At 43.0% G+C, this 26,743-nt stretch overlaps 3 protein-coding genes across 4 annotated transcripts; 2 read left to right on the top strand and 1 right to left on the bottom strand.

The window, feature by feature from the left end:
- Positions 1-4,810, top strand: LOC131282517 (histone H1.03). Its single transcript, XM_058312002.1, has 4 exons — positions 1-85; positions 561-1,207; positions 1,448-1,575; positions 4,226-4,810. The coding sequence occupies exons 1-4, from the start codon at positions 55-57 to the stop codon at positions 4,485-4,487; spliced, it is 1,068 nt and encodes a 355-aa protein (XP_058167985.1). The 5' UTR covers positions 1-54; the 3' UTR covers positions 4,488-4,810.
- Positions 4,811-5,892: 1,082 nt separating this feature from the next.
- On the top strand, positions 5,893-26,550 carry LOC131282204 (serine/arginine repetitive matrix protein 2). 2 transcript variants are annotated; one of them, XM_058311614.1, is made up of 9 exons: positions 5,893-6,410; positions 6,516-6,617; positions 17,420-17,872; positions 17,945-18,007; positions 20,684-20,837; positions 21,871-21,926; positions 22,016-24,571; positions 24,673-24,903; positions 25,996-26,550. In XM_058311614.1, the coding sequence occupies exons 1-9, from the start codon at positions 6,169-6,171 to the stop codon at positions 26,108-26,110; spliced, it is 3,972 nt and encodes a 1,323-aa protein (XP_058167597.1). In that variant the 5' UTR covers positions 5,893-6,168; the 3' UTR covers positions 26,111-26,550. The 2 variants fall into 2 exon arrangements, with proteins under 2 accessions (XP_058167597.1, XP_058167596.1); XM_058311613.1 differs by lacking the exon at positions 25,996-26,550 and adding an exon at positions 25,123-25,576.
- LOC131282205 (uncharacterized) lies at positions 7,648-10,120 on the bottom strand. Its single transcript, XM_058311615.1, has 2 exons — positions 9,266-10,120; positions 7,648-8,855 (listed from the first exon to the last, which is right to left on the bottom strand). The coding sequence occupies exons 1-2, from the start codon at positions 9,384-9,386 to the stop codon at positions 7,780-7,782; spliced, it is 1,197 nt and encodes a 398-aa protein (XP_058167598.1). The 5' UTR covers positions 9,387-10,120; the 3' UTR covers positions 7,648-7,779.
- Positions 26,551-26,743: the final 193 nt, after the last annotated feature.

Genomic DNA, 26,743 nt, shown 5'->3' with positions numbered 1-26,743 from the left:
GCCGAACTGACAAGCGACATCTCTCCTTTTTGACAATTCTTTTCCATCACAAGTATGGCTCCGAAGAAACCGTCTGAGAAGCCCGGTAAGCTAAAAATGTGAAAATTTCGGTGAAAATATCTTTTAATCATCGTGCAGTTTGCTGAAATGTGTTTCCAAACCATAAATGCTCATCATTCAGCGTCGATCAATGTGGAACTGTGATTTTTTCGTGATAAACTGCACTCTGACATCGCATTGTGTACGCCACGAGGGCTATGTGCCGTCGGATGCGCCCCTCGCGGTGGATGTGATACCTGCATTTGCCTTCTCAAGACAGCTCTAACGTGAGGAAACGATGATCGTCGTTGAAGTGTTGGAAGGGACAAAAGCTTTCTGTGATGATATATTTACTAGAGGGAATCTCTCTGAAAATTTACTATGAAAGAGAGTATTAATTACTAGTTAACTGATCAAGCTCGTAAGGACCTAACCCCCTTCCTTCCTGACAGCTGAGTCAAGCGCAGACAACAATCGTGCTTAGTTACTAATCAAATTGTTGTTTTCTATCTGATTTGTAGCCGGCCAACCGGCCGAAAAGAAAGAAAAGAAACCGGCAGCCGCCGCGGCGTCCGGTTCGGGTGAGAAGAAGGCCGCTCCGGAGAAGAAGGCTGCTGCCCCAGCTGCAGCGGCTGCCTCGAAGAAGAAGGCACCGGCACCTGCTCCGGAAACAACCAAGGCCGGTCCTAGCCAGAAGAAGGATGCCAAGAAGCCAGCCCCGACCACTGCCGCTGCTGCTGGTAAGAAGGCAGCCAAGGCTACCGCTACCGCTTCCGCCGCCGGCAAGAAGCCCGCCGAGAAGAAGAAGGCCCCCGCTGCTGCTCCCGCTGGAAAGGCTGCCGCGAAGGGTGCTGCTGCCAAGGGCGCTAAGCCAGCCACTAAGGCTGCTGCTGGTGCCAAGGCCGGCAAAGCTGCTGCCGCAGGAGCTAAGAAGCCCGCTGCTGGCAAGAAGGCGGCTGCACCTGGAGCCAAGAAGGTTGCCGCCAAGGGGGCAAAGGGTGCCAAGGGTGCTAAGGTCGTGAAGGGTAAGGCCGCCACCTCCACCACCAAGAAGGGTGTCAAGAAGAGCACGAAGCTGACGCGTGACGAAATCAAGGCTAAGGTTGAGAAGGGACACGCCAAGGCCAAGGCAGCAGCTCTGCTGCGTGCCAAGCGCGCGAAGACCAAGGTAAGTAATGCTAAAAAGCAACAGGATTCATCAATGGCCTTAAAGTGTTCTTATGGTTGGCGCGTGTTCCAATGATGAAATTTTGAAGAGGGAATCTCCTTGATGTAAGCAAATGAAATCATCTCATTACTTCCAACTGAAACCACCGCTAACCATCCCTAAGGAATCATTTTCAATGGTGCAATGATGTTTTATGAGCGATAAATACACAAAACTAATTTTTTCATCGTTCCATTGCAGCTTGTGAAGGGACCGTACGGAACCGTTGTCCGAAAGATCCGTACCTCCGTTACGTTCCGTCGGCCAAAAACTCTGAGCCTGCCCCGCCGTCCGAAGTACCCGAGGAAGTCGGTGGCCAAACGTAACCGGTAAGTAATCGTATAAGGAAGGAATGAGTATCAAATTTTCATTTATCAAACGAATGCGTTTAATACGACAAAACTACGGTTGCATTCGTTTTGCATGGCATTTCTAAAAAAAATTAAACACGGTAACCTCGCTTAAATGGGGCTATTGTGATTTCTTCAGAATGCTAGAATGAATTCTTTTCACTTTGCAACTACTTTCTACCAAAATTTTACTAGAAAGTATACTTAATGAAAGATACATTTCGCAAATTCAATTCAACGCTAACATTGCGAAGGATTTGACAGTAGAGCAGTTACGCCAGTTAGAAAATCGGCGCATAACCGCCGAGAAAAGCTCCTCTGACGATGTGGCTAAGTAAATGTTTTACGCGCAGGAATAACCGAAGACAGTCGTTATGCCAAGCATAAGAACAAACAATATATTGTCCAAATGTAAATGCGATGCACGTTCAGAACATGTGATATGATCAAGCTATGCTTGCTTTCGTATGGCATTCTCAGGGAAAAAACCCACAGTTACCTCGTATATATGAAGTCACTGTGATATTTTACGAATACTAGAAAGAATTCTTTTCACTTTGCAACTACTTTCTACCATAATTTTACTAGACAGTATACTTAATGAAAGAGACATTTCTCAATTTTATACCGAAACAAGATGAAGTATCAAAGCAATGCATATGACCAAGTTCTGTCTGCTTTTAAATGCATTCTCATAAAAAATTAAACACGGTTACCTCGCATAAATGGGGTCATTGTGATTTGTTCAGAATGCTAGAATGAATTCTTTTCACTTTGCAACTACTTTCTACCATAATTTTACTAGAAAGTATACTTAATGAAAGATACACTTCTCAATTTTATACCGAAACAAGATGAAGTATCAAAGCAATGAATATGACCAAGTTCTGTTTGCTTTTAAATGCATTCCCAGAAAAAAAAATTGAACACGGTTACCTCGCATAAATGGGGCTATTGTGATTTGTTCAGAATGCTAAAATGAATTCTTTTGACTTTGCAACTACTTTCTACCATAATTTTACTAGAAAGTATACTTAATGAAAGAGACATTTCGCAAATTGAATACCACGCAAACATTGCGGAGGTTTGTGACATTAGAGCGGTTACGTCCGTTAGTAAAGTGTCGTATAACCGCCGAGAAGCTCCCCTGACGACGTGGTTAAGCAATTTAACGGACAGGAATAACCGAAGACATTCGTTACGCCAAGCATAAGAAGAACCAACAATCTAAATCTTCTAAATGTAATGCATGTTCAGAGCATGTGATATGATCAAGCTATGCTTACTTTCGTATGGCATTCCCAGGGAAAAAACCCACAGTTACCTCGTATATATGAAGTCACTGTGATATTTTACGAATGCTAGAAAGAATTCTTTTCACTTTGCAACTACTTTCTACCATAATTTTACTAGACAGTATACTTAATGAAAGAGACATTTCTCAATTTTATACCGAAACACAGGATGAATTATCAAAGCAATGAATATGACCAAGTTCTGTCTGCTTTTAAATGCATTCTCATAAAAAATTAAACACGGTTACCTCGCATAAATGGGGTCATTGTGATTTGTTCAGAATGCTAGAATGAATTCTTTTCACTTTGCAACTACTTTCTACCATAATTTTACTAGAAAGTATACTTAATGAAAGATACACTTCTCAATTTTATACCGAAACAAGATGAAGTATTAAAGCAATGAATGTGACTAAGTTCTGTTTGCTTTTAAATGCATTCTCAGAAAAAAATTGAACACGGTTACCTCGCTTAAATGGGGCTATTGTGATTTCTTCAGAATGCTAGAATGAATTCTTTTCACTTTGCAACTACTTTCTACCATAATTTTACTAGAAAGTATACTTAATGAAAGATACATTTCGCAAATTCAATTCAACGCTAACATTGCGGAGGATGTGACAGTAGAGCAGTTACGCCAGTAAGAAAATCGGCGCATAACCGCCGAGAAAAGCTCCTCTGACGATGTGGCTAAGTAAACGTTTTACGCGCAGGAGTAACCGAAGACAGTCGTTATGCCAAGCATAAGAAGAACAAACAATATATAGTCCAAATGTAAATGCGATGCACGTTCAGAACATGTGATATGATCAAGCTATGCTTGCTTTCGTATGGCATTCCCAGGGAAAAAACCCACAGTTACCGTATATATGAAGTCACTGTGATATTTTACGAATGCTAGAATGAATTCTTTTCACTTTGCAACTACTTTCTACCATAATTTTACTAGACAGTATACTTAATGAAAGAGACATTTCTCAATTTTATACCGAAACAAGATGAAGTATCAAAGCAATGAATATGACCAAGTTCTGTCTGCTTTTAAATGCATTCTCATAAAAAATTAAACACGGTTACCTCGCATAAATGGGGTCATTGTGATTTGTTCAGAATGCTAGAATGAATTCTTTTCACTTTGCAACTACTTTCTACCATAATTTTACTAGAAAGTATACTTAATAAAAGAGATATTTCGCAATTTTATGCAATAGGAATACTGTACAATCGAAACTTGATAAGCATTCAAAAATTGATTGTTGGAAGAAAAGAAGAAAAATTAGAAGAAAATTATCAAACGTCGCATCTAAATATTTTCATCTGTTATTTTATTTTAGAATGGATCCGTACAACATCATCAAGTACCCGCTGACCACTGAAGCAGCGATGAAGAAGATCGAGGACAACAACACCCTCGTCTTCCAGATCCACCTGCGCGCCAACAAGAACCACGTGAAGGCTGCCGTCAGGAAGCTGTACGACGTTAAGGTATTGAAGATCAACACGCTGGTGCGACCGGATGGCAAGAAGAAGGCGTACGTGCGACTTACCCGCGACTACGACGCGCTGGACATTGCCAACAAGATCGGCATCATCTAAACAGTAGTTTGTTGTTGGTTTCTCTGTCATCCCGCCACGCTCTCGGTGAGGATGATGGTTTGAAGGAGAAGGAGAAGAGGGAGAGAGCATAAGGAGCACACCGCAGTGTGTTCTTGCATTCCTGCTCTCCACGGAACTATTTGCCTACGAATAATTTTTACATGCGCGTAGGAAAGTAGTGCGGCTGCGTCCACTCGGAAAACACTCCCCGATCCGTAATCCATCAATCTGTAAGTTTGTGCTGGAACTGTTTCTAGTAAACACAAAGTACCCTTTGTAAAACCTGGGAAAATATAAACAGCTGTTTAAGAGAGGAGAAAATGTACCAACTGTAGTTTTCATTTCCAATATACATCGTTGAAAAGTATTATCATTTTACTCTAAACAGTTCTAATCCAAACGCCTCCGATGATGCCGTTTATTAACTTTCCAGCAAAGGTTACATCAACGTCGTCATATTAAGATTAGAGTAGATTCAAGGCATCAAATTTTCCTACTGATTGAAATAAAACAAACATTCGCAAGAAAGATTGGTAATTGGTCGCACGCTGATTAGACCGATCGTTCTCTATGGGCATCAATCCTGGAATCTGCGCTCGGAGGACGCTAACGCCCTCGCAGTTTTCGAGGGTTCTATCTTTGGCGGTGTGTGTGAGCAGGGCGTGTAGGAGAAGGATGAACCACGAGTTAGCTGAGTTGTATGGCGAGCCGGACATCCTGACGGTGGCGAAAGCCGGCAGGATTCGTTGGTTGGGGCATAAGGTGCTCACCGGCACGAGACGACGAGGAGCTCAGCGAGCTCGGTGGATGGACCAAGTGGAGTAGAACCAGCGGGACATCGGATGCGACCGGGGATGGAGAGCTGCAGCCATGGACCGAGTTACCTGGAGAACGATTGGTATACCAGGCCATGTCAGCACTACGTGCTCAACTACGAGCGGGCCATTGAAGAAGAAGAAGATTGGTAATTAATAATAATTTCACGGACAAAAATGAAGTTTGTTGGTTGTACGGGACTACAAAATCCTTGAGTAATTTTTAAAACCATCTCAATGACAAAAGCTGGGAGAACCGCTACCTAAGTCATAACTGAACATTAATAACATAATTTCAAAATAGTTATGTAAAATGACTGTATACTGTAGTATATTGCATGTAGGACAATTTTTAAGGATTTACACAAGGATATGAAAAACTTTCAACCGCCCTTTCATAAATTTGCTTATCTGCCAAATGGACTTAAGTCAAATTTGACAGCTTTCATTCCAGCTGTCAAAAGGAAAATGCACAAACCGTGATGGCCGAAGGTTCTCGGAACGCAAAAGTGCACGCTCGCAATCACTCTGTTTGTGATTTTGGCTAAGTCAGTGAAACAGTTCGCCCAATTAGATTATAGTACCCGAAGGTGGGTACAGTTTAATGCGTTTCCCTTTCTTTCGGATTAAGCCACGCGAAACATTTTGGGAAAGCAGTTCACCGGCATCAAAGCCGCAACCAAAGGCGTTCGCTGTTGAAGGGCGCGTAGTATCGATTTTTCTGTTATTTTTCTGAACGTAATCGGTCGCGTTAGTAGCGTAGATAATTTGCCGCATGAATTAAACTGACTTGCAGCAGTATCCCGTGGTTTAGTTTAGCTTAGAGTGCTATTTTATGCGCTGCAAAGTGTATCAAGCGATTCAGAATGTATAATGGAATCGGGCTCACAACGCCTCGCGGTTCCGGCACTAATGGACACGTACAGCGGAACGTGGCTTTCGTGCGGCCGGGTAAGAAGGAAAGTGTAAACTACCGCACCGAGGACGATCTGGCCAAACTGGATGCCCAGTCAAACCGGCAACCAAACCAAGGTATCCTGGATCACGAACGGAAGCGTAAGATCGAAGTTAAATGTGCTGAACTCGAAGAAGTGCTCGAGAGCCAAGGGTAAGCAAAACACATCCTTTCCTGAAAGATCAATACATAATAACTCGCGGTACGATTTCGATGTTCGCATATTATTGATTACCACTATTCTCTTTAACGTTTTAGGCTTAGTCAAGATGTTGTTCGTGCCAAGGTGGAGCTCTATCGATCGAAGCTTATGAACCATGGAACCATTGATTTGCCCAAAGACGAATACGGAAGATTGCTGTAAGTAGCCTTTTTGGATTGCTTAAGACATCATACCCCAAAAAAAGACGTGAAGCCCTTCAAATGGTTCCTTCGTTTGGTCACTTTCCATAACCCCTCATGTATTTCATGTCTACACCTGCGCACATCTCACCCTACCGGATGTTAATTATTCCTGCCCATGACCATAAAATTATGATTTTCAAAGAAGGGCTACAGGCTAATTTTCCTGTGCCTTGTGACGTATGTGCGGTTGTATTGTCAAGTTTCAAGTTATGGTCAACCAAAGGGGAATGTAACTAGAACAGTGATATTGTAGCTTCACAATTATGTTAATAATGTGTAGCAAAGGAGCTAACATGAATGAATTACTAGTGATTTTTTTGCTAGAGATTATAAAGTGTTAGATAAGAACTTTTTATTGTTTATTCGTTAATGTAATACCAACATTACATATTATAATAAATAGGTAGTTAACCGCGTTCTATTTTTATATTTTCTTGTGTGGTATTATTTTGTAGAAACCCAATATGCAGAAACAAATTAAAACCCGTTAAAACTAACCGGTCATACAAGCGTGATTTTATCATTCTTACACTTCAGAGTTAATTAGACCAGCGATTAAGACATTTTTTCCATGATAATGTCAATGGACAAATACGGCCAATTGAAGTGAAGCTTGTTTCTTTGTTTTCACTCTGTAGGAAAGCAATCACCCTTTAGCAATTTTACGTGATGGGAGAGCTCAGTGCAAAATTCAATATAAAGGCAGAATAGACAATTCATTCTACTATCATGTGACCTGTGAATCCAAACTTTTTTTTTGTTGGCGCATAAGCATAAGCCTATCAATCATTTTAATATCCAACTCGACTATTGGCTCTCCTCATTCCTTATGGTTCTTTCGTTGTTTGAATGGACATTCATTTAAATTTCAAATGGATCTATGTTGAATCTGGCGGTCTAACTAATTGCGATACATCTGCTGCGTAGAATTCGTCCAAATTTCCCCCATAAGTTTCTCATTATAATACAACTTCATTAGAGCGGGTACAACTTAGTTTTATTTATTTCACGCATTTTACATAGTTATTCACTTCTGTGTTAAAAAGCTATTAGTCTTATCCAGTTATTCATCCTTAACACTATATGGCATCGGTACACTCCGTTCCATTTGTCATGCTTACTCTCGATTTGGCATATCGGTTTCTCTGGTGGAATAATCCACCGCAGACCCACTGCTCATTGGATCCTGGTCTTCGCCCTCCACGTACATCGACGTCAGAGGTTGCAAAAAGTCACTGCTTACGTTCCCGTCATCACTACCGGTGGCATCGCCGTTCGCCGACAGACGCCGTCCCATAAAGTCTCCCCTACCGTTCATAGCCTCGTTCATGATCGCCAATTCGGCAAACGTTTTTTGCTCGGTCCATTCGTCCACTACGAATGGTTTTGCGCGCGGTAGACGATTCTTGTGGCGCAGCCGCTGATTCGTGTAGCGGTCAAACAGTTTCCCCGAGGTGTTCCGTTTCACCGTGTTTCGCGGGGCGTAGTAAAGCTCTTTGATTTCGGCAGGAAAGAGTTCCGTTATCACCGAGGCGTAGTGGCACATCAGTCGGTGCTTGAACAGTATGTTAAAGTGCAGAAACTGGTCGACGATCAGATGGGTTATGATGGTTTGTCCCCGCCGCTCGAGCGGCTGCGACGGTTTGAAGCTACTTAATATCCATCGCCCGGACTGGGATGATTGTAGCAATCGTAACAAACTAAGTTTATCGATCCGCACCGGAATGTCTCCGATGGCGCCGGACGTCCGCTCCTGTAGCGATTGTTGTTCGGAATTTTTTCGCCTTAACAACGGAGGAAGAACAGGTAGTGTGCCAAACGGTGGAGGAACGATGGCCGGCAATGGGGAGCTAGTACCGAGTTCCATCTTTACGCTGACCGCTTCGTCGTCCGACGGTGGCAGCGTTGGAATTGGATCGACTTCGAACGGGTACTTCCTTTTTGCCGGATTACCATTTGCTGGTGCATGGTGATGTCGCCCGAGGACGCCACCATTGCTACCGATGGAACGTATCGCACTGCCATTTAATTGATCAGCGTGTGCATTTTGTAGAATACTCTGTTGCTCCAGGCGCCATTGCCGCAGTCGATGTTTAAATAGAATTTTCTGTCCAAGCATACGCGGATCGCTAAACAGTTCATTGATTTCCGGGTCCTCTATCAACACTAATGATATCTCGTCAATGCCACAATCTGGAATAGCAGAGAATGATCGTTTAGAAACTTCTAAAAAAATGCTGATTGATATGAAGCAGTTATGGAAGCATATAAAACAACCTTATGGACTGTAAATTAATGTTCTTCGATCGTAGAGCTCACAAGGAGGATTTAAATAACAGAAATTAACACATATGCTACGCATGCGTGCAAATACGCGTGCTGCTTTTATGTGATCACACTTCTGCACACAATTCCAAGCCATCTTGGTATGATTGCATAGCAACGAAGCAGACGATGGAAACGAAAATGAGCTGGTTATGTTGGGCGGCTGCTTTGCGTGTTGGTCGTTAAATTCGCTTAAACCTACTGCTGGAAATTATCGCAAGCAGCACAGTAGGCGAGATTGCGCTTTTCTACCATTTCGGGTCTGAAACAATACTTACACATCATGCGCTTGAGCGTGGCCACACTAAGTCCCCATGTGTCCACCACCAGCTGCTCCAAGACGTGCCGATCGTACTCGTTGAGCGTATCCTTGTTGGTTTCATCGCTTTGCTCCGACATTTCCGTGGATGATGCCGGCTTAGAGGTCGCTTTGTTTCGGGTTGCAACAACACACACCACCGCCGGGAACGGAAAGATACGGTGGTGATTTCGTACTACCTCCTAAACTAAAACACGGCGAAACGTCAAACACACATGCGGTACGCGCGAGCCGTGATGTTCCGAAACAACGGAAGAAGAAAAAAAACCCTTGGTATGCTAAATTTACATCTGCGTAGCTTAGAACGCTTTTCAGGTACATTCACAATCGTCGCCACGCCGTGTGGTGGGTATTATAGCCTCTATCTTTCACTTAACACCAATTGTCTTGCCCCCGACGTCGTCTCGCTAGTTGCAGCTTCGCTCTGTTTTTCTTCACTCTCGCCCTCTCTGTTGCGCTGGTGGGACACTTCCTCGCAATGTAAATGCCACCGCCACCGACGATGTTCACTGGTTGAGTAGAACTTCAAAACTGACACACGCCGATGGAGGCATAACTAACGCCAAGTGACAAACAACAGCTCAACAACACACCATGAACGTGCATGTACGACGATTGAATTGAGTTCTTCCTGAGCACCGCTCGCCAGAAGACTCTATAAGCACACCACGACGGTACAATATACTTTACGTTCAGCGACGTTACCAGCATACCATACCGGGGGTCTTAACACACCCCGCGTACGTATCGGAGGAGACGGGATGGATGGACGGTTGCGCTCTGTCATCCCTTTCTAATGCCCATCATCGGGATTCCGATGTGGACTTGTCGTTTCCGAATGTATATGGTAAAGGTTTTCCAGCTTAATATGCGCCTTGTTACCGTACCTTACCACCCTGAACGGACCTATCAATCGAAAGAGAAAGAGAACGAAAGATCAGAGCTTGGCTGGTTGACTGGCTGGCTGACTGGCTGGTTAGTGGTAGGGTAAAGAGGAACGGTGGAAAACCCGTACCCGTATCCCGGCATCCCGTGTATGGTAAAAGGAGAAGAAAACGAGTCTACCGAGATGGTTGGTTGGTTCGTAGTGATGCTCAAAAATAACTCCGAGGTACAACCCAAACCCCGAGAGAATGTGGTTTTTACCCTCCACCTTATAGCCCGTCGATGTATGTTGTTTGGAAGCGATATGTATCGGAACCTCCTCGAGCAGCCGAGAAGCAGCATGAGGAACCCCTTTTACGGAGACAACTTCGGGAACCGGCGGACGGATCAGCACGTACATGCATGTGTGTATGTGCGTGCCGATTTGCTGTGTGGCATCTTGAGAATTGACGGATGATGAGGTAGAATAGGATAAAGTAGAACTGGATCTGCACGGACGGAGCAACATACTATTATAGCAGCATGATCAACAGGACGAAGCCATTACCAGCAGGAGTCGGGAAGGAGAGGTAGCAAGATACAGAACAGAGAGCATACAATGATCCGGAGAACGGCGCCGCAGCTCGATGGAAAGAGAAAACACAATCCGGGCGGAAATGCTAGCTCTAGCGAGCTATGGAAACACAGGAGTACAAAACAAGAACGATTGAAAAGATGGTAACTGACTCTGGCATACACCAGGGGGGTAAATCGAAAAACGAGCATCGACTAAAACCAACGTATGCTCTTTTAAGTGTGGCCGCGGCGGCCCAGACTCGCCACCAGGGACCGGTAGGTTTATGTGTGTGTTTTAAGAAAGAGAAAAGGGTGACGCAAAAGCGGGAGAGACAATTGAATCATGAGATAAACAGATGCGAAGGAATCACGGGCCCCCGGCGCACTAGGAGTTGCCGTAGCACAACAAACAAACCGTCGTGCGAAGCGAAGCGAAAGAATTTAGAAGAGCGAAAAGACGGGAAAACGGGCATCGTAAGAAGAATATACGATCTCGGATGGAATGGACCGAACATCAGCGCGCACCATACAGGACAATAATTCACGCAAAGGCATGAGAGAGGATGGATGGAAAATGAATTGCTTGCATAGGTTGCGCCGAATGGTACTGTGTCCGGTTCGATACAATTTTGCTAGGAATCTGGTGGAGAACGGCAATGGCAGAAAGCACCATTGAGAGGACCCAGTGGAAAGGAGAAGATGTACCTACCGTATATGCAGAACCCTTTTGATACAATCGAAGGCGCAACGTCGTACATCGGCAAAGCAATACAAAAAGTGGCTACAGGAACAATTATGAGCAAAAGCAACTTGAGGCGCTCTTCATTGCAGACCGCTCGTCGAACTTACTCCATACACGTGTGGTCTTGTCTGCCGTTCTGGTGCACTGTGGGCCAACTAGAGGAGTAAACCTGTCGTCACAGCTTTACGAAAACGCTTGCGTTTTTTCCCATGGAAGAGATAGGGGCTGTCACCGATGACGCAAAACCTTGCGTTTTCTATACTAAAAATCAAACGAGTTTGATTCTTGCCGCAGACTCTTGCGTTTTTATGTGTCAATAGTAAATATTTTTCCTAGTAGATTTTAATGAGATTTAATACTCAAGTAAGAGGTATATTCAAAAATCAAAAATATTTTTTGATGCAGAAAACTGTGCTCGTTTGACAGTTCAAAAACGCAAACGCAAGACCTTGCGTAAAGCTGGGACCAGGGGTTAAGCGTGCACGTAGGAAACGTAAATGATCCGTAGCAGATGAACAGGTTAATTATACATTTTCAAAATAAGTACGTTTGTTCATCATATGTTTAGCAATATCGATGAAACAGATACTTTCACAATATTCTCATTGTACGCAGCATCACGATCTGCGGCAAGAAACAAACTCGTTTGATTTTTAGTACAGAAAACACAAGGTCTTGCGTCATCATTGACAGTCCCTATCTCTCCCATGGGAAAAAACGCAAACGCAAGACCTTGCGTAAAGCTGTGACCAGAGATTCAACCTCTGAGGTCAAAAACTTTTTAGAACTAGTTACTGCTGTCACCCATATTTGGTTGACGCGGTACGGAACATGTTAAAAGTGATAGAATATGCAAAAGTGAATGGAAATTTCTTATCACCTCCAACCAGATCTACGATCATATAGAAAGGGTTAAAACAGGAATACAATTGTTAAAACTGTGGAAAATAAGAAAAGATTTTATATATAAACATTGAATACTGTTTTAGGGAGTCGTTATACACGAAAAATACGGTAAATGTTAAAATAGTAAAAATTAGGTGTTTTTCCATAAGGACATGGCTTTATGAAAATTAGCTGCGATGCAATGGATAAATTTAAGACAACCCTACGTGTCCACTGTGCGGAGGATGAGGGATAAATTGATTCCACGTCTATTTGCTGCTCTTGTCTGTGTTCGCACCATATTCAGCAGAAAAATATGTGAGAATATGCTTCTGAGTCTGTTGGTGAGTTGTTAGCAATCATCGTCGTCTTTGTGATCGTCTATGAGAATCCGGTCTTCACAGTATGCTATCCAATACTGAGGGTAAAAATAACTTTAAAGGGTTGATGTAAACTTGACCGTAATAATTGGTCTGCACTGCTAAGTACGTACCTCTATTATTTCCCGTAAGTGTCCCCTTTGGGCGGCTGCAAAGGGGGTTTGTTTTTTGTGCGTGATATCGCACGCACGGTAGAAGTCTGGTTTTTCTAGTTTATTGGCAGCTCCTTTCGTCTTCTCAAACACTATGCATAAGCTTATCAAAATATGGCAGAAGGGAAGAACACAAAAAACAACCGTCAAGAACCCAAAACGTTCTCGAACCCGGCTTGTGTCAATCTTACGAAACAATTTTGCCGGCCCTTGATTTAATGGTCATGCATAACCACCAGCCAGGCTGACCAGCCGTATAGCAGTCTCGAAGATACGCTCTGCATAGAGGCGTTTTGTGTGCGTGAGGTAAACTAACTCAAAGATAGGGTTAACGGTTGACAATACCCAGCAGAGTGCGACACATATTCTACACCGTCGTTAGTACCGTTGAAGTAGGGAGCAAGACCTCTTTCTACGCTTCAAGCCAGCAGCATGACGATAATGCGTCTTGGCGGCGGAAAGAGGAAATCGGGAACGATTCAAAGAGAGCAAAACCAGTAAGTGCAAGATAGAAGCACTTCAAATAGCATTCCGAATGGAACTCCACTTCAATCCAACACACGACGACGACGACGACGAACAACGAGTTTTCTATTCTCTCCGAAACTCGCTTCTTATGTGGTCGGGTCATTGAAATGGATTCATTGTGATTGTGCATTCGGGAGCACATGAACACTGGGAATCTTCTTCAATAATAACACACACCATTTATCCCTCCCCCCTTCCATTCCAATCCTTTTCCATCTACCCTATCCCACCTACCTTGCGGTCTATTTACCGTTCTAGAGCGGACAAGGAACGTTTTCTCCGGTTATGTTGGCAGATTTTGATTGTAAAATGATTCTGCTGCATTCTCTTGCCGATGCGCCCAGGGCGGGGAACTGGACGTATCCAGTCCGTTGCCAGCTAAATCATTTAAAGTCTCATGCCCTTGCAGAGACGTAGTAGGAGGAAAAGCTGGATTAGAAACCCCCTAATTGGCAAACTATAGTGTCTCGCATATGTACCAGAAGTATCTCCTTGGTATGTACCCCGTTTTGTATCCTGTCTTGGTATGCGATCGTTGCAGATGTAGATAAAGCAGTCATAACATCATGCACAGCAAAGTATGGAGACCGGTTTATTTGTTCAAGTTTTTGGCGACTAAATCCGGGAGGGGTTTTTTTTGTAAACTGGCCAGCTATTTGTCACCATTCAGTCTGGTGAGGAAAATGTTTTTGCCTTTCATATTCTAATCGAAGGATTTTATTGCACAATTCCCTGACTTGATTTGCGAACCTGTTAAATAGAGCTGGTACATTATAACGTTCACAAGCTACAATAAGGTCTTTAAATGTACTGATGAGTTGTCTTGCGAATTAAAAGTGCATGTTATAATGGTGCAATATAACAATCTTTGTGATGTTCTTTGTAGCAGTCCCACAACATTTTTACAACAAAGGATGCAACTGTTTCATATTAAATTTAGAGTGATTAGTGACTTGATCAAGTGAAAGTTCAAATGCTTTAAACGCTGTACTTTTAGAATTAACGACTGATTTGCTGCTCCTTCACATCAAACATTTGCCAGGATACCAGGACCCACCCGAAGGACATTCGGCAGCATGTGTCCCGTTCGGGTACAGTTCCGTTTGTAGCATGCGCAGTAGCGACTCCTCACGGCGTGCGAAACAGTGCACTCCTGTCTTCCTACGTTAGCGCCGCCATATTAACCATTCTATTATCCTCTAGTTGGAAGAAAAATCTCACGGTGCCAGACGTGTGATCAACGCTGCTACTGCGTTGGCACACCAAAATGGCCACCGACATAGGCGTCAGTTTGTTCGCCAAAAGTGTTCCATTGAAAGTGGACAATCCAAAGAGCCACAAACCGACAACGCACGAGAAGAAAATTTCAAAGACATTGTCGAACTTTTATTAAGTACACCAGCATCTAGTAGCGGGGGTGAAAAAAGTGATTCCGGTGGACACCTTTCTGCCCTGGAATTAGGAGCTCTGGATCGATGATGAGCAGTAAATTAAAACGTTGTTCGGCGGGTATCAAGGCCAAACCCGAGCGAGGGAGTGTGTTCTATTACGAAACATAATGGTGGAGGAATTTCCCCCGTTGTGATATCCTTCGTTCATAATGAAAGCAATGAGGACGGGAAGTTTTAATTAGAAGCTAAAACACAGCCCCGCGTGATAGGGCTCCGCAATGACTAACGGGAAAGAAACATTATCGTGTAACTAACAGCATGTGAACTACGATTAGCAAAATACGTACAGATCACTAGAAAAGTCTTCCTTAAACCTTGAGTGAGCAGTGCATTCAATTAGTGTTAAGTTGGTGTGTTGCTAGTGCGGAGCTAGATAGTTAGCATGTCTCACTGACAAACCAGCGCCTCGAATGTAATCCACAGTCTTCCAAGAGTGTTACATTGCCAATATATCAGAATATAGAAAAAATTTTAAAAAGTAATCGAACGTCTTCCAAATTAGAATAATTAAAGATAAGTAAATACGCCTTAAATATTCTTATATGCAAATTTACGAAGAAAGTATATAAAAAACAAGTCATCAAAAAGGCAAACATGAAGAAAAAATTGTCCTCGGCGGCAAAATTCCGCCGTCGACTGGCAGCGATGAGGAAAAAAGCCAATCCCAACCCTTTCACCAGTCGTAAGAAACCGAAGGAGCAATTTTTCGAGCACGACGTACGATGCAACGTAGACGCGTCGCCTTCCGTACAGGAAAGAACTGAAGACATTGATCCTCCTGATTCCTCTACCAACCCAGAACAAGAGCCCAATGCCGCTGTTAATTATCCAGAAAAACCAGAAAAAAATGTAAAACCTGCGACCGCAACACGTTTATCTTCACTAGAATCATCCCATTCAGATTGTGACCGGGAGCACACTAACTATTGTGAGCAGCGGATGAAATCAGCCGTGCAAGAAGTAAGCACCCCGGGAGGCAGGCAGCGCACGAAAAGCGGTTCGATGTTTTTCCGAAAGAATCGGGACCCCCCAAACAGCTACCACGCATTAGCGAAAGGGTCAGTGGAACTGATGAACTGGAACAATAGGAAGATGTTGCTGAAGTTGCAACGTCAACTGCGTCTACAGGGACTCTGTTTGTCCACTCTGGCAACGATGGAAAATCCGGATGGTGGATGCAACGGAAAACCCCGTAGGATGGCAGAAGCTTTCGGCTCCTCCGGTAACATCACGAAGGACACCACCAGCGTTGGCTGTCGCTGCCATTGCGCATGTTCCGGTGCGCTTCCGGTAACGAAAGAGGCCGGTGGAATTCCCGAACAAGAACACGCCACCTACCGTGATGTTATTGCTGGTGCTGGGCCCCATAATGCTCAGCTAAAGAACAGGCGAAATCGTCAAAAACAACGTGGTCGGCAAAATTCGGCTTGGTTCGATGGTACTGTCTCTCAGTCAGGACATCACGCTCGTCAGTTGCAACAGCAAATTCATCCGTGTTCTGCCGATGGGGATAGAATCCAACGGCAGTCTTCTTTATCGCGCTCTTCATCTTGTGACTCGGCGGCCTCCGTTGACCGGGTGGAACTTACGAAACAGTATCGACAGGGGAGGAGAGCATCAGGTGCCGCTAGCCTGCCGTGTACTTACTTTCATACATACCCGGTGGATCACGGAACAGAGTACCGACAAAGCACCCGTTTTCAACCTCAGCTGCATCATAACTATCTGCATCATCGTCATCATCCCCACCACAATCATCATCAGCCACAACCACAACCACCGCATCGTCAACATTTCTGCATAAGTACCACAACTGCTGCCGCTACTAGTGGCGCGGCCAGTCATACTCCTGCCAATGTTCCGATTTGCATGAGAGCTATGCATAGCGTTGTAAGGTAATAATATTGCAAAATATTGCAGTTTATCCACGGTAAATGACCATAGAAATGGTCTAGTAATGAACACAATAGTTACCGCTTCCACCAGTCTGCAGTCTGGTCAAGTCACTAAAATCTTCATCGTGACTTTGAAAAGCTAATGTATTTCATGTCGTTCGTGTATGAATGGGAAAATCGAAATGGAGTTTTTTTTGGGTAATTTAAATTAATATTCCTGATAACCTTACTAACGAGTATTTCAATCACTTAACGTGACTTCACAACCAAACTATGTTTTGCTATCTGGTAATTGGCGATAGTCCTTGTTAGCTAATCGTCGGTTTGTGTCCGAACCATTTTCGTTCGTTTTGCAGGAAAAAAGGTCAAATGGTGATGCAAGTAATGGTAAAAGATGGTTATTTTAGATCGTGTTTAGAAGCATCAATTTTGTGAAAGAAAATGGCACTAAAACACGCAAACCTAACCCGTAACCTTCCTCCAAGGTGTAGTGCCGGAGAGTGCGCTCTGTTGCGAGAAAAGGTCCTTTTTCCATTTAGACAGTTTTATGATTTCCTGTTCCAACCAACCACGCGCACCCGCGATTCATTTATTTATACTTATCTTTCTTCCATATCTTTTTCTTACATAACCACAACAGTGTGCGGGAAACGCACCACATCGCCCAGGCCCAGCAGGAAAAGAACGCCAAGTTGCGTGAAGCTTTTGGCATATCCCAGTACTTCGTTGAAGGTACGAGCTTCGATCAGGACCGCAAGGCGAAGGAAGATCTCGCCAAATCGGAATCCGTACAGCGTGAGCTGGCGGAAAAGGAGAAGGCCAAAGAGATGGAGCGGGCCAACCGGAAGCGGTACGCGCTCGTACGAACGCCCTCGCCGGAAAAGGAAAGCGCTCGCAGCAACGGCAGCAAGCAGCAGCGTACTGCTGAAGACGAACGCGAAGAGGGCGAACACGAGGACGATGGCGATGAGGACATCGATGCGAATGGTAGGGAAGGACGGGTTGCTTCCAAAGGTGCGACCAGCGGTACCATCTCGGCATCTGCCCGGGGAAAGGATGAGAAGAAAAAGAAAAAGAAAAAAGCACGAGATGGGTAAGTAAACGAACCAACGAAACATAAATTGCAATTTAAACACATCGCCTCAAATATGTGTCACTATTTCAGGTCTTCGAGTCCTGAGCGCAAGAAGGATAAAAAGAAGAAATCAAAGAAGAACAAAAAAGAAAGGTATTTACAATAAATTAACAGTTTTATATTTGAGCTTTTATCTGTTACAGTGTATAGCCAAGCTATACAATACCTTAATTATCATCGAAACACAGCAGATATTGATATCTGATACCAAACCAACCCGGGGTAGTTTTAATTGACATGATTTTACACTTGATCCCGTAAAGACTGCCTTTTAAATTAATAGCAACTGTGTTAGAACGAAAACACGCATTGCAATAGTACTTTTTGTGGGGTTAAAAAATGTAGTGAATGGAATTTTTCAAAATCTTTTGATCAACAAATGTCCGGATCACAATTTGTAAGAAACAAGAGAGTGGTCACATGCACAAATGTCCATAAGAGGTGTTGAAAAAACACATTACAAATTTTGGAAAACAATCAATATCAAATTTTTTTATTGTGATTTTCAAATGACTAGTTAATGGTTGAGACAACCGAACATTTGCAGAATGGAATGCATTTGAACTAAATAACTTGTTATCTACTGATCGTCTGGAAATAATTGAATTGTTTCATGTTTGTATGTATTACAATTGTTATTCTAAAAGTACTAATTCTCATCATCTCTATCTTACATCTTCTCTCATTTTTATTTTGCTCTCGAATACTCTCTGTCTTACCGATCGCGCGCCACATATGTTGAGTCTTCCTTAATGCGTAACCAAAAAAATAATCATTGCTACTACTACTACTACTTCTACTTCTCATAAACCACCGTAACTCGTCGTATGCAAAATACGTTTTGCAAACATCATTACAATTATCAATGAACAACAAACTTGGTACGCATCAAACTTGTAAAATCAATTCTAAAAATCTTTTAAACACAAATCCATATTACCAATACTATCACGCGTTCTAGTTGGTAAGTATTTGTGCCGTGCCTGCCTATAACTATAAGTTTTTTCGTATTGTTCTTTATTGTTATCTCTTTTGTTTAATCATTTCCTTCCCGCAGTCACTGTGCCCGCTCCGTTATACAACATTATTTTCGTGTGTTCTCTTTTATATTACGAAACGTCATCTTGGCGAGTTTGCTCAAACTACTTTCACTGCAGTGCTTTGACTCTAATTATTCTAATTAATTCTTTTAAAGCAAACCAACCGCAACTAGTTGTTTTTCTAGAACTCACATAGTTTTGGCCGTGCGAAATCTAGATAGTGTTTACTAATATTTTAGCTTGAATCAATAATGTTATTTCATCTGATAGATTACATTTATAAAGTTTTATTTTCACTAATTTGTTCCACGTTTTGTTTTATCATAACATTAATTCTATAGAAGTGATTTAACTGACTTTCTCATTACTTTAATGCGCTATCAGTAATCACAAACTGTCTGAACTATTCTGTTAATTTTCTTCGTCTAATTTCGCTTATAGATTTTTTTTCTTTATAAACAAGTATCCTAAGTGAAAACTAACTCTCCCAAATGCATTGCCAATCAAACCCACGAAAAAGAAGAATCTCTTATTTTATTCTTTTTTCTCTCCTTTTTTCCAAAAGACAGACCAATAATATGATGAAAATATATTTAACATGATGGAAAGGTAAAAATTAACTTATTCCTATAAACAACTGCGTTTTTCTCTTACTACATAATATACCAACAACTATAACTTATTTCCTCCAGTCGCTTTTGATAAGAGTGACCACCGTCCCTCTTAATCATTTTGCTCACGAACTGTTATCATTTCTATGTAATTGACATTATGGTACAGAAAATCGATTTCTATTTTGTATTACTTTCACGCTGTTTTAAGTAAACAGTATGAGAAAGTAAAGGAATAGAACCTGTCCCTTCTCAAACCTATTCAGAAAATATTATATTTGTTCACATTTTAAGCCTGTCCTTTAAGGCTCGTTGTTATTGTACACTCGTTTATTTTCCAGCAGTTTTAAATTATCAGATTTTCGCTTTCTTTGCCTTTCGCTGAACGTCACTCTACTTCACTGCGCGATGATAAAAATGTTTGCAAATTTGGTACTGTAATGAAAATTTTTTTTATCTTAAATTTAGTTGTACGTGCCTTTATAATGAAATGTTGAAATAATGTCGCAGTAGTTGTTTTTTTTATTTTGGCGCGTTGTATGCGTATGGTTTGTAATTTGTGTTGTAAACATATCTTACAAACTACCAAAATAAACATTTTGGGCAAAAATATCGAAACATAGTGATACCGGATCCTCCTGTTCCGCTATGACTGTGCCAATAAAATTTTAACCGTTTTCGTTCTGCTCATTACTTTAAGTTGTAGTAAACCCATTTGAATACACTACGCGATCTCGTTTTTGCTTACAATTCCTGCAGTACAATCATAGGCAGCAACAAACCACCGTGTGTTCATAGGAAATCGAAACCGTCCAACTGTGGAATTCAAGAATCGCCAACGCATAAGAAAACAACGTGAATTCCAATTTCTGATCAATTTGACCCTTCAATTTAGAACATATTTTATTCATAAAGGGACGAATATGAGTCGTTAACAAACTCCTGTGTTAACCGATTTTGTATTGAGCTAACGGATTATTTCGAATATTTTTTGCATTTACTTTTTGGTTTTGGTCGCTCGGAATTGGATGCCTCTCTATGTCTCTCTGTTTGGATGCTGCGTGCGAATGTGTCGTTGGGTAATGCACTACTTACGGTACGATGGCCTCTGACGGCAGATCGAAGAAAAAGCACTCGAAGAAATCACATCGCGAGGACGACAGTGATTCATCCGACACGGAATCGGACTCCGAAGACAGTGACGTATCGTCCGATTCTGAGCGTGACGGAAGCAACAGCAAGCGGAAGAAAAAGGCATCGAAGAAAGAGAAGGTATGCTCGCATTGCACAATGAACGTTCGATCTGTATAAAATTCTATCTGATATAACCCATTTAACGCTTTCAAACATACATCCACACTTAAAATCTAATGTGAATATCTTTCTGCTTGTATCGGCGACAAATGGAACGTATTATATGTGTTTTCCAACATGATTGCACATTATCTACCATTATTTTTGGCAGTTTTTCAACTTTAATTAGTCTCTTTGAAACTCCTGTTTGTGATGTTTCGCCGCCTGCTTTTTATTCACTTCCACCGGACCAAACCCTTTTTATATTACTTGCAAGTTGTTCGCCATCAAAGGCGAAAATTTTTAATCCTTTTAATTGTGCTTAATTCTTACCTTTTTTTTATTCGAACGCTGCTACCTTTACTTACCATTCACAGTGTAAACTTTAATATTCAACTGTTGTAATACTTTCTTTTTATCGCATAATTAAAAGCGGAACTCTTGATCGAAAAATTAAGATCTGAAGGTATTTTTGCAATCGTTTTCTCATCCTCAAATGAAACAAACAACATTTAACAACACACACCGTTTATATAGCCTCTTTCAAATGTTTTATGGTTGATTGTTTTATTTTCATCTATTTTGCACCTGCATTTTAATTTATATCGTGTGTGTATCGTGAGTTACTTGATTTTTATTTTCCAATCAAACACCACCGATTTACCCCATATTCGCTGCATTTACATTTCACATTAATTTTTCACCTAACTTTTTTAACATAAATAAAAAACTATTCGCAACTAGTGCGTTTTTCTATTTTCACTATCTGTTTTTATCATCACTTTTAGTCATATATTTGTATGTATTTGCAGCAACATAACATGTCCGATATTTTTCTGTGCATACCTTTTTTACCTTAGCCAAAACCAATTAGTTTTTGGTATAAACCAGTTGGATGCCCTTATTGTTTGTGTTTTGGTTTTAGATGTTTTTAGCATAAAAAACATATGCTAATACCCTGAGCGACTTTAAGTAATGTTTTCTTTTTTTAACTTTTCCATTCTTTTCACAGAAGAAGAAGTCTTCGAAAAAGAAGAAAGCTAAATCTCGCTCACCATCTCGCAATAAGTGAGTATTACGACTCTATTTAATAACATTGTTATGTATCTTTACCAATTGAAGTCAAATATTGATACGCGTTTTTATTTTGTTCAAAGGTCTCCCGCAGTGTCGCATAAGAAGGCACCGGTGGAAGACGAGAAGCAACATGATAAACGACGTGACAATTATCAACACGGCGCATCTCAAAATTTGGAACGAAATAAGCGTCATTCCGATCGTGATGGACGGGTGGTTCGTCCGGACAGTCGAGATCGTAGCAGCCATCGGGCACGGGAAGATAGCCGGGATCGTGGAAATCGAGGTGGTGGTCCGCCTCGTTCTGATCGCTACGATGACAAACGGTTCAGTGGCAATCATCGCGGTGGAGGTGATTACTATAGCCGAAATCGCGATCGGGATCAGGAAGGAGGTGGTCGTATGATGAAGGATCAGGAACGTCGTAGCCGATCGAGAAATCGTCGTCGGGAGCGGTCTGGCGATAGGGAACGGAAGGATAAATCCCGTTCTCGCTCCGGAAGTCGTAACCGTCGCCGAGAGCGTTCTATCGACCGGGAAAGAAAGGAGAAATCCCGCTCCCGCTCTGCAAGCTGCAATCGTCACGCAAGGGGACGCAGTGTAGAAAAAACTACAAGGTACAAAAACCGCCGAGAGCGCACACCCCGAAGTGCGAAGGTTTCAGAGCGCAGTCAGGAACGAGATGCGGGACGCGATAAGGATCGTGAGCGAGAACGCGAACGTGATCGTGAACGGGAGCTTGATCGCGAACGAGAAAGGAAACGAAAGGTTGAAGATGACCGTAGCCGAGATCGGGAACGATATCGCGATGGTGACCAGGATCGTGGCCGTAATCGGCGTCGGTCGCAAAGTTCGAGCAGAAAAGAAGACGGATCACCATCCCGTCGGCGAAGGCAAGGGAATGATTCATCGGTAGCAGCAGGACATGATCGCAAATCGAGCTCGCCGCAACCACCATCTAGGAATGAATCAAAGTTGTCTAGCGCGGAAAGCAAGATAACTAAGAAATCGGACACAACGAAAAAGAATTCACCGGATCCATCACGCGCCTCCACCTCCGTATCGCCAACACAAGCGAAGAAAACGTCTTCTCATGGGCAATCTTCTTCCGGAGCTCCTGCAGCGGCAAACTCTTCAGACGAATGCTCGTCCGATTTGAGCTATTCACCGGCCGTACGCGATCCTGAACGGTATCGTGATGTACTGCAACGTAAAAAAGCATCTTCCAGCGAGAAAGAGGTCCATGATACCAGCAACGAGAAAAAGCAAACGACTTCACGCTCACCACGTCGATCGCAAAAACCAACCAGCCCGAATGCTGGGGAAAGAAGAGTGAAAAAAGAGTTTGAAAAAGGAAGCGAAAAATCTAAGCCATCGGTGGTAGTACAACGACGCACGTCTGTGAGTCCACGCTCTGGAAATAGTGGTCGATCGAGCAGCACACAGCATCATTCTGCTGCTCGGGATCGTTCACGATCATGTTCGCGCTCCGGCAATCGCAGGTCCATTTCACCTAGAAAAAAGGAATCCAATCGCCGTTCATCTCCAGACTCAAGGAAACGCCGAGACCGTGCTCCATCCTCGAATGCGCCGCCAGTGGATACCACGTCTGACGTGTCTTTGGTGAAACCAATTAAAACGGAAACGTCCCGTTCCCGTTCGCCGGAGGTAAAAAAGCGTCGCCAGGAACGAGAAAGCCATTCCCGTAAGGACTCGCCACCGTCTAAAGCTTCGAAATTGGGACAAACCGAGCGTGAGGTACCAGAAACAAGAAGAAACGAACCACGCAGCAGTCCGGAACATCGAAATGATTCAAGGAAAACAAAATCAAAGAAAGCCTCCTCATCCTCTACCACCGCTACGTCGTCATCCGGGGTGCCCTCGTCGTCCTCCGCAATCGTGCAACAGCCGGTTGTAAAGTTACACTCCCCCGAGACACACACAGCTTCCGAGTCAGATGGCGAAGATCCGGAACATCAGCACAACGATCAAGAACGTGATCGGGACGATTTGGACGCGTTCCTACCGACGTACGATGAAACCCACGAGCAGGAGAAAGATCTCTCACTGCTCAAAGCACTAAAACACGATCTTGCGGCAAAGGCTAAGCAAAGTTTAGAAAAGAAAAAATCCGTCTCCGAAAGTGGTGCCATAGTTGGTGGCTTGCTGGGTGTTGGTGGAAAGTCGCACGATGCTCCCACCATCGCCGAGTCTCGTGTCGGGGAAAATCGTGAACGAGAGATTCAACTGCTCCAAGCAAAGCCACACCAGCAACAGCAAACAGAAGCAGCAAAAGCTTCGCCTTTTTCGAATGATGCAACTGACAAGCAGGCAATATCCGGAAAACCGGATGCTGCTCGTGAGAGAAAGAATAGCAACAGCGGTAGCAGCAGTACCCAGATGAAAAAGGACATCCATGAAATACTGAGCACCGTCGGGGCGTGTGCCGTTGCCGAAGGTTCGGAAGCCGCGGCCAGCTTAGCAAAGACCACTATTCTTCAGGCGATGGATAGCATACTGAAGGAAAAGATATCTGGTGCCACGAAAGACAAACCGTCTACGGCCAGCAGTAAGACAACTCGAGCAAGCACCAGAAGCAGTCATTCGCGATCCCGATCCCCTTCACGTTCGCATAAGTATGATCCACATTTTTCCACTTCTCATCATGCAAGCAACACGATCAAAAAATAATTTTTTATATTGATTTCCACAATGCGTTTTTTTTCTACTGCCTTAGGTCGCGTAGCTACAGCAGCTCTAGCAGCGAGTCGAGAAGCTCTCGATCGCACAGTCGCTCGTCGTCGTCGCATAGTCGCAGCTCGTCGGATCGAGCCAGCAGTCGCTCCAGAAGTCGCTCGAGCAGCCATTCGTCGCACACTACCGTGCGCTCACGTACAGGTTCCAGATCGCCATCGATACCGCGACGCGCCGGGTCTCCATCGTTCCTGGATCGTCGTCGTATCACCAGGTAGGATCCGGGATGAACCTTTTTAGTCCATCCGGGACAAAGCTTCGACAGACAAACACACCTGCTTGTGGCATTTGTAATTTCCTCAATAGGAGATTGCTAGTTGCACAAACATAGTTGCACGTAGTTTGCGAATTATCTTTTTTTTTTATTTAAACATTTGATGTACCTTTTTTGTTTCTTTCTTTTATGTTTCTGAAATTATAATTTCCTCCCAAGTAAACGGTCTTCTCGGTCCCGGTCTTCAAAATCTCGTAGCTCTCGTACACGGCACGCTGGCAGACGGCGACGGCGGGATGCTTCCTCGGCGTCACGGTCCTCGTCTGCCTCGTCCCGCTCGCGCTCTCGAAGTGCCAAACGTGGTGGGCATCGACGAGACGATAGAAAGCGATCGCGATCACGATCACGCGACGGCAGACGCGACACGAAAAAATCCACCGCCACACACTCGTCATCATCCTCGTCTTACCGTGGCCGGGGCAGGGACGAGCGTCGTTCCGATCTGCAATGATTTCTGCTTATATGGCCCGGCGTACAGCACCAGCATTATTCGTTTACCGGTTGATTCTCGAGGCGAGACGATGTGTTTTACTAGAGTTCACTCAGAGCACCTGCTTTTTAACTGGATGGTGTATAGTTTGTTAGTTTAATTTCTTCCGTAAGCCAATTAAATATTGTGTGAATAGAAAGTAACAATAATGCTCAAATTGACTACAATACATAGCAAAAAAAAATCATTGCTAAAGAAAAGCAAAGAGAATATTTTTGGTTTTGATTTTTCCTTAATCCTTAATATATTTTTTTTCAGTAAGCTATTACTGTCGTTAGTAGTTGTTTCAGTTCGGTTTAATTTCGGCTTGAAGATGTGATTTCTCTCCAAGGTTCGCCTCCCGATATGCGCTTTTTGATTTTGTTTTTTAATTAGTTTGGTACTTGTGTTAATTATTATCAGTCGGTAAGTTCATTCATGCGATTCTCCCTGAGCGTCGACTGCCGTCCCCTATCGTTAACCACTTTTTTGCGAATTGTATATTTATTCTAACAACGCTGCCTCTCCGCCGCTGTGGATTGTGGGACCCTCTCCATCACCAGTGCTCGGAAACGTCCGATACCGTACCGCAGACCGACACCATCGTCACCGTCGAGCGTAAGCAGCTACCACAGCCGTGGGAGCCATTCTAGAAGCCGTAGCCGAAGCAAAAGTTAAATGTACCCCTAGGTCACGCGGGGTACGACAGTGGTGGGTTAGCTACTTCCATTCACCCCCTACACCGGAAAGAGAAGGAGAACTATATAGTCGACAAAGGCAACGACGTTTCACATTCCGAGGGCCATGCGAGTATTCTAGTGAATATATTATCATCACGGAACGGAAACTGCAAAGCAATGCTATTATTTTGGAAGGGATGGATAGTAATTTTTAACCCGTTGGATATGGAATTTAGGAAGCTTAATGACTCACAAAAATACTCAATGCACACCATCCAATTTTGGTAGAATAACTACCCGTGTGTGTGTGAAGTTATTGCAATGTTAATTATGAAAATACAAAAGCAGAAATAGTCGGAGAGAAAGTTCAATCATCTCAGTTAAGCAATTATTAGCCATACAAGCAAGCAAAAACAGTTGCAATAATAATTTAAAATGTACGATTTTTTTCCAACACACATTCCTAGTCCAAAACTTAAGTCTTGTAAAGATTTAATGAGATCTATTGTTTTTAAGCAAGCGTGCAATTTGAAATTTTCTACATCTAGCACTTCATAAATGATATTCTTTTTGCATTAGGTTTATTTATTCATTCCTATTTATACTATCGGACACTTGCCGTGAACTTGTA

This window comes from Anopheles ziemanni, chromosome 2, assembly GCF_943734765.1.
Source record: "Anopheles ziemanni chromosome 2, idAnoZiCoDA_A2_x.2, whole genome shotgun sequence".
Lineage (NCBI taxonomy): Eukaryota > Metazoa > Arthropoda > Insecta > Diptera > Culicidae > Anopheles > Anopheles ziemanni.
This window is presented reverse-complemented; position numbering and strand designations above follow the sequence as displayed.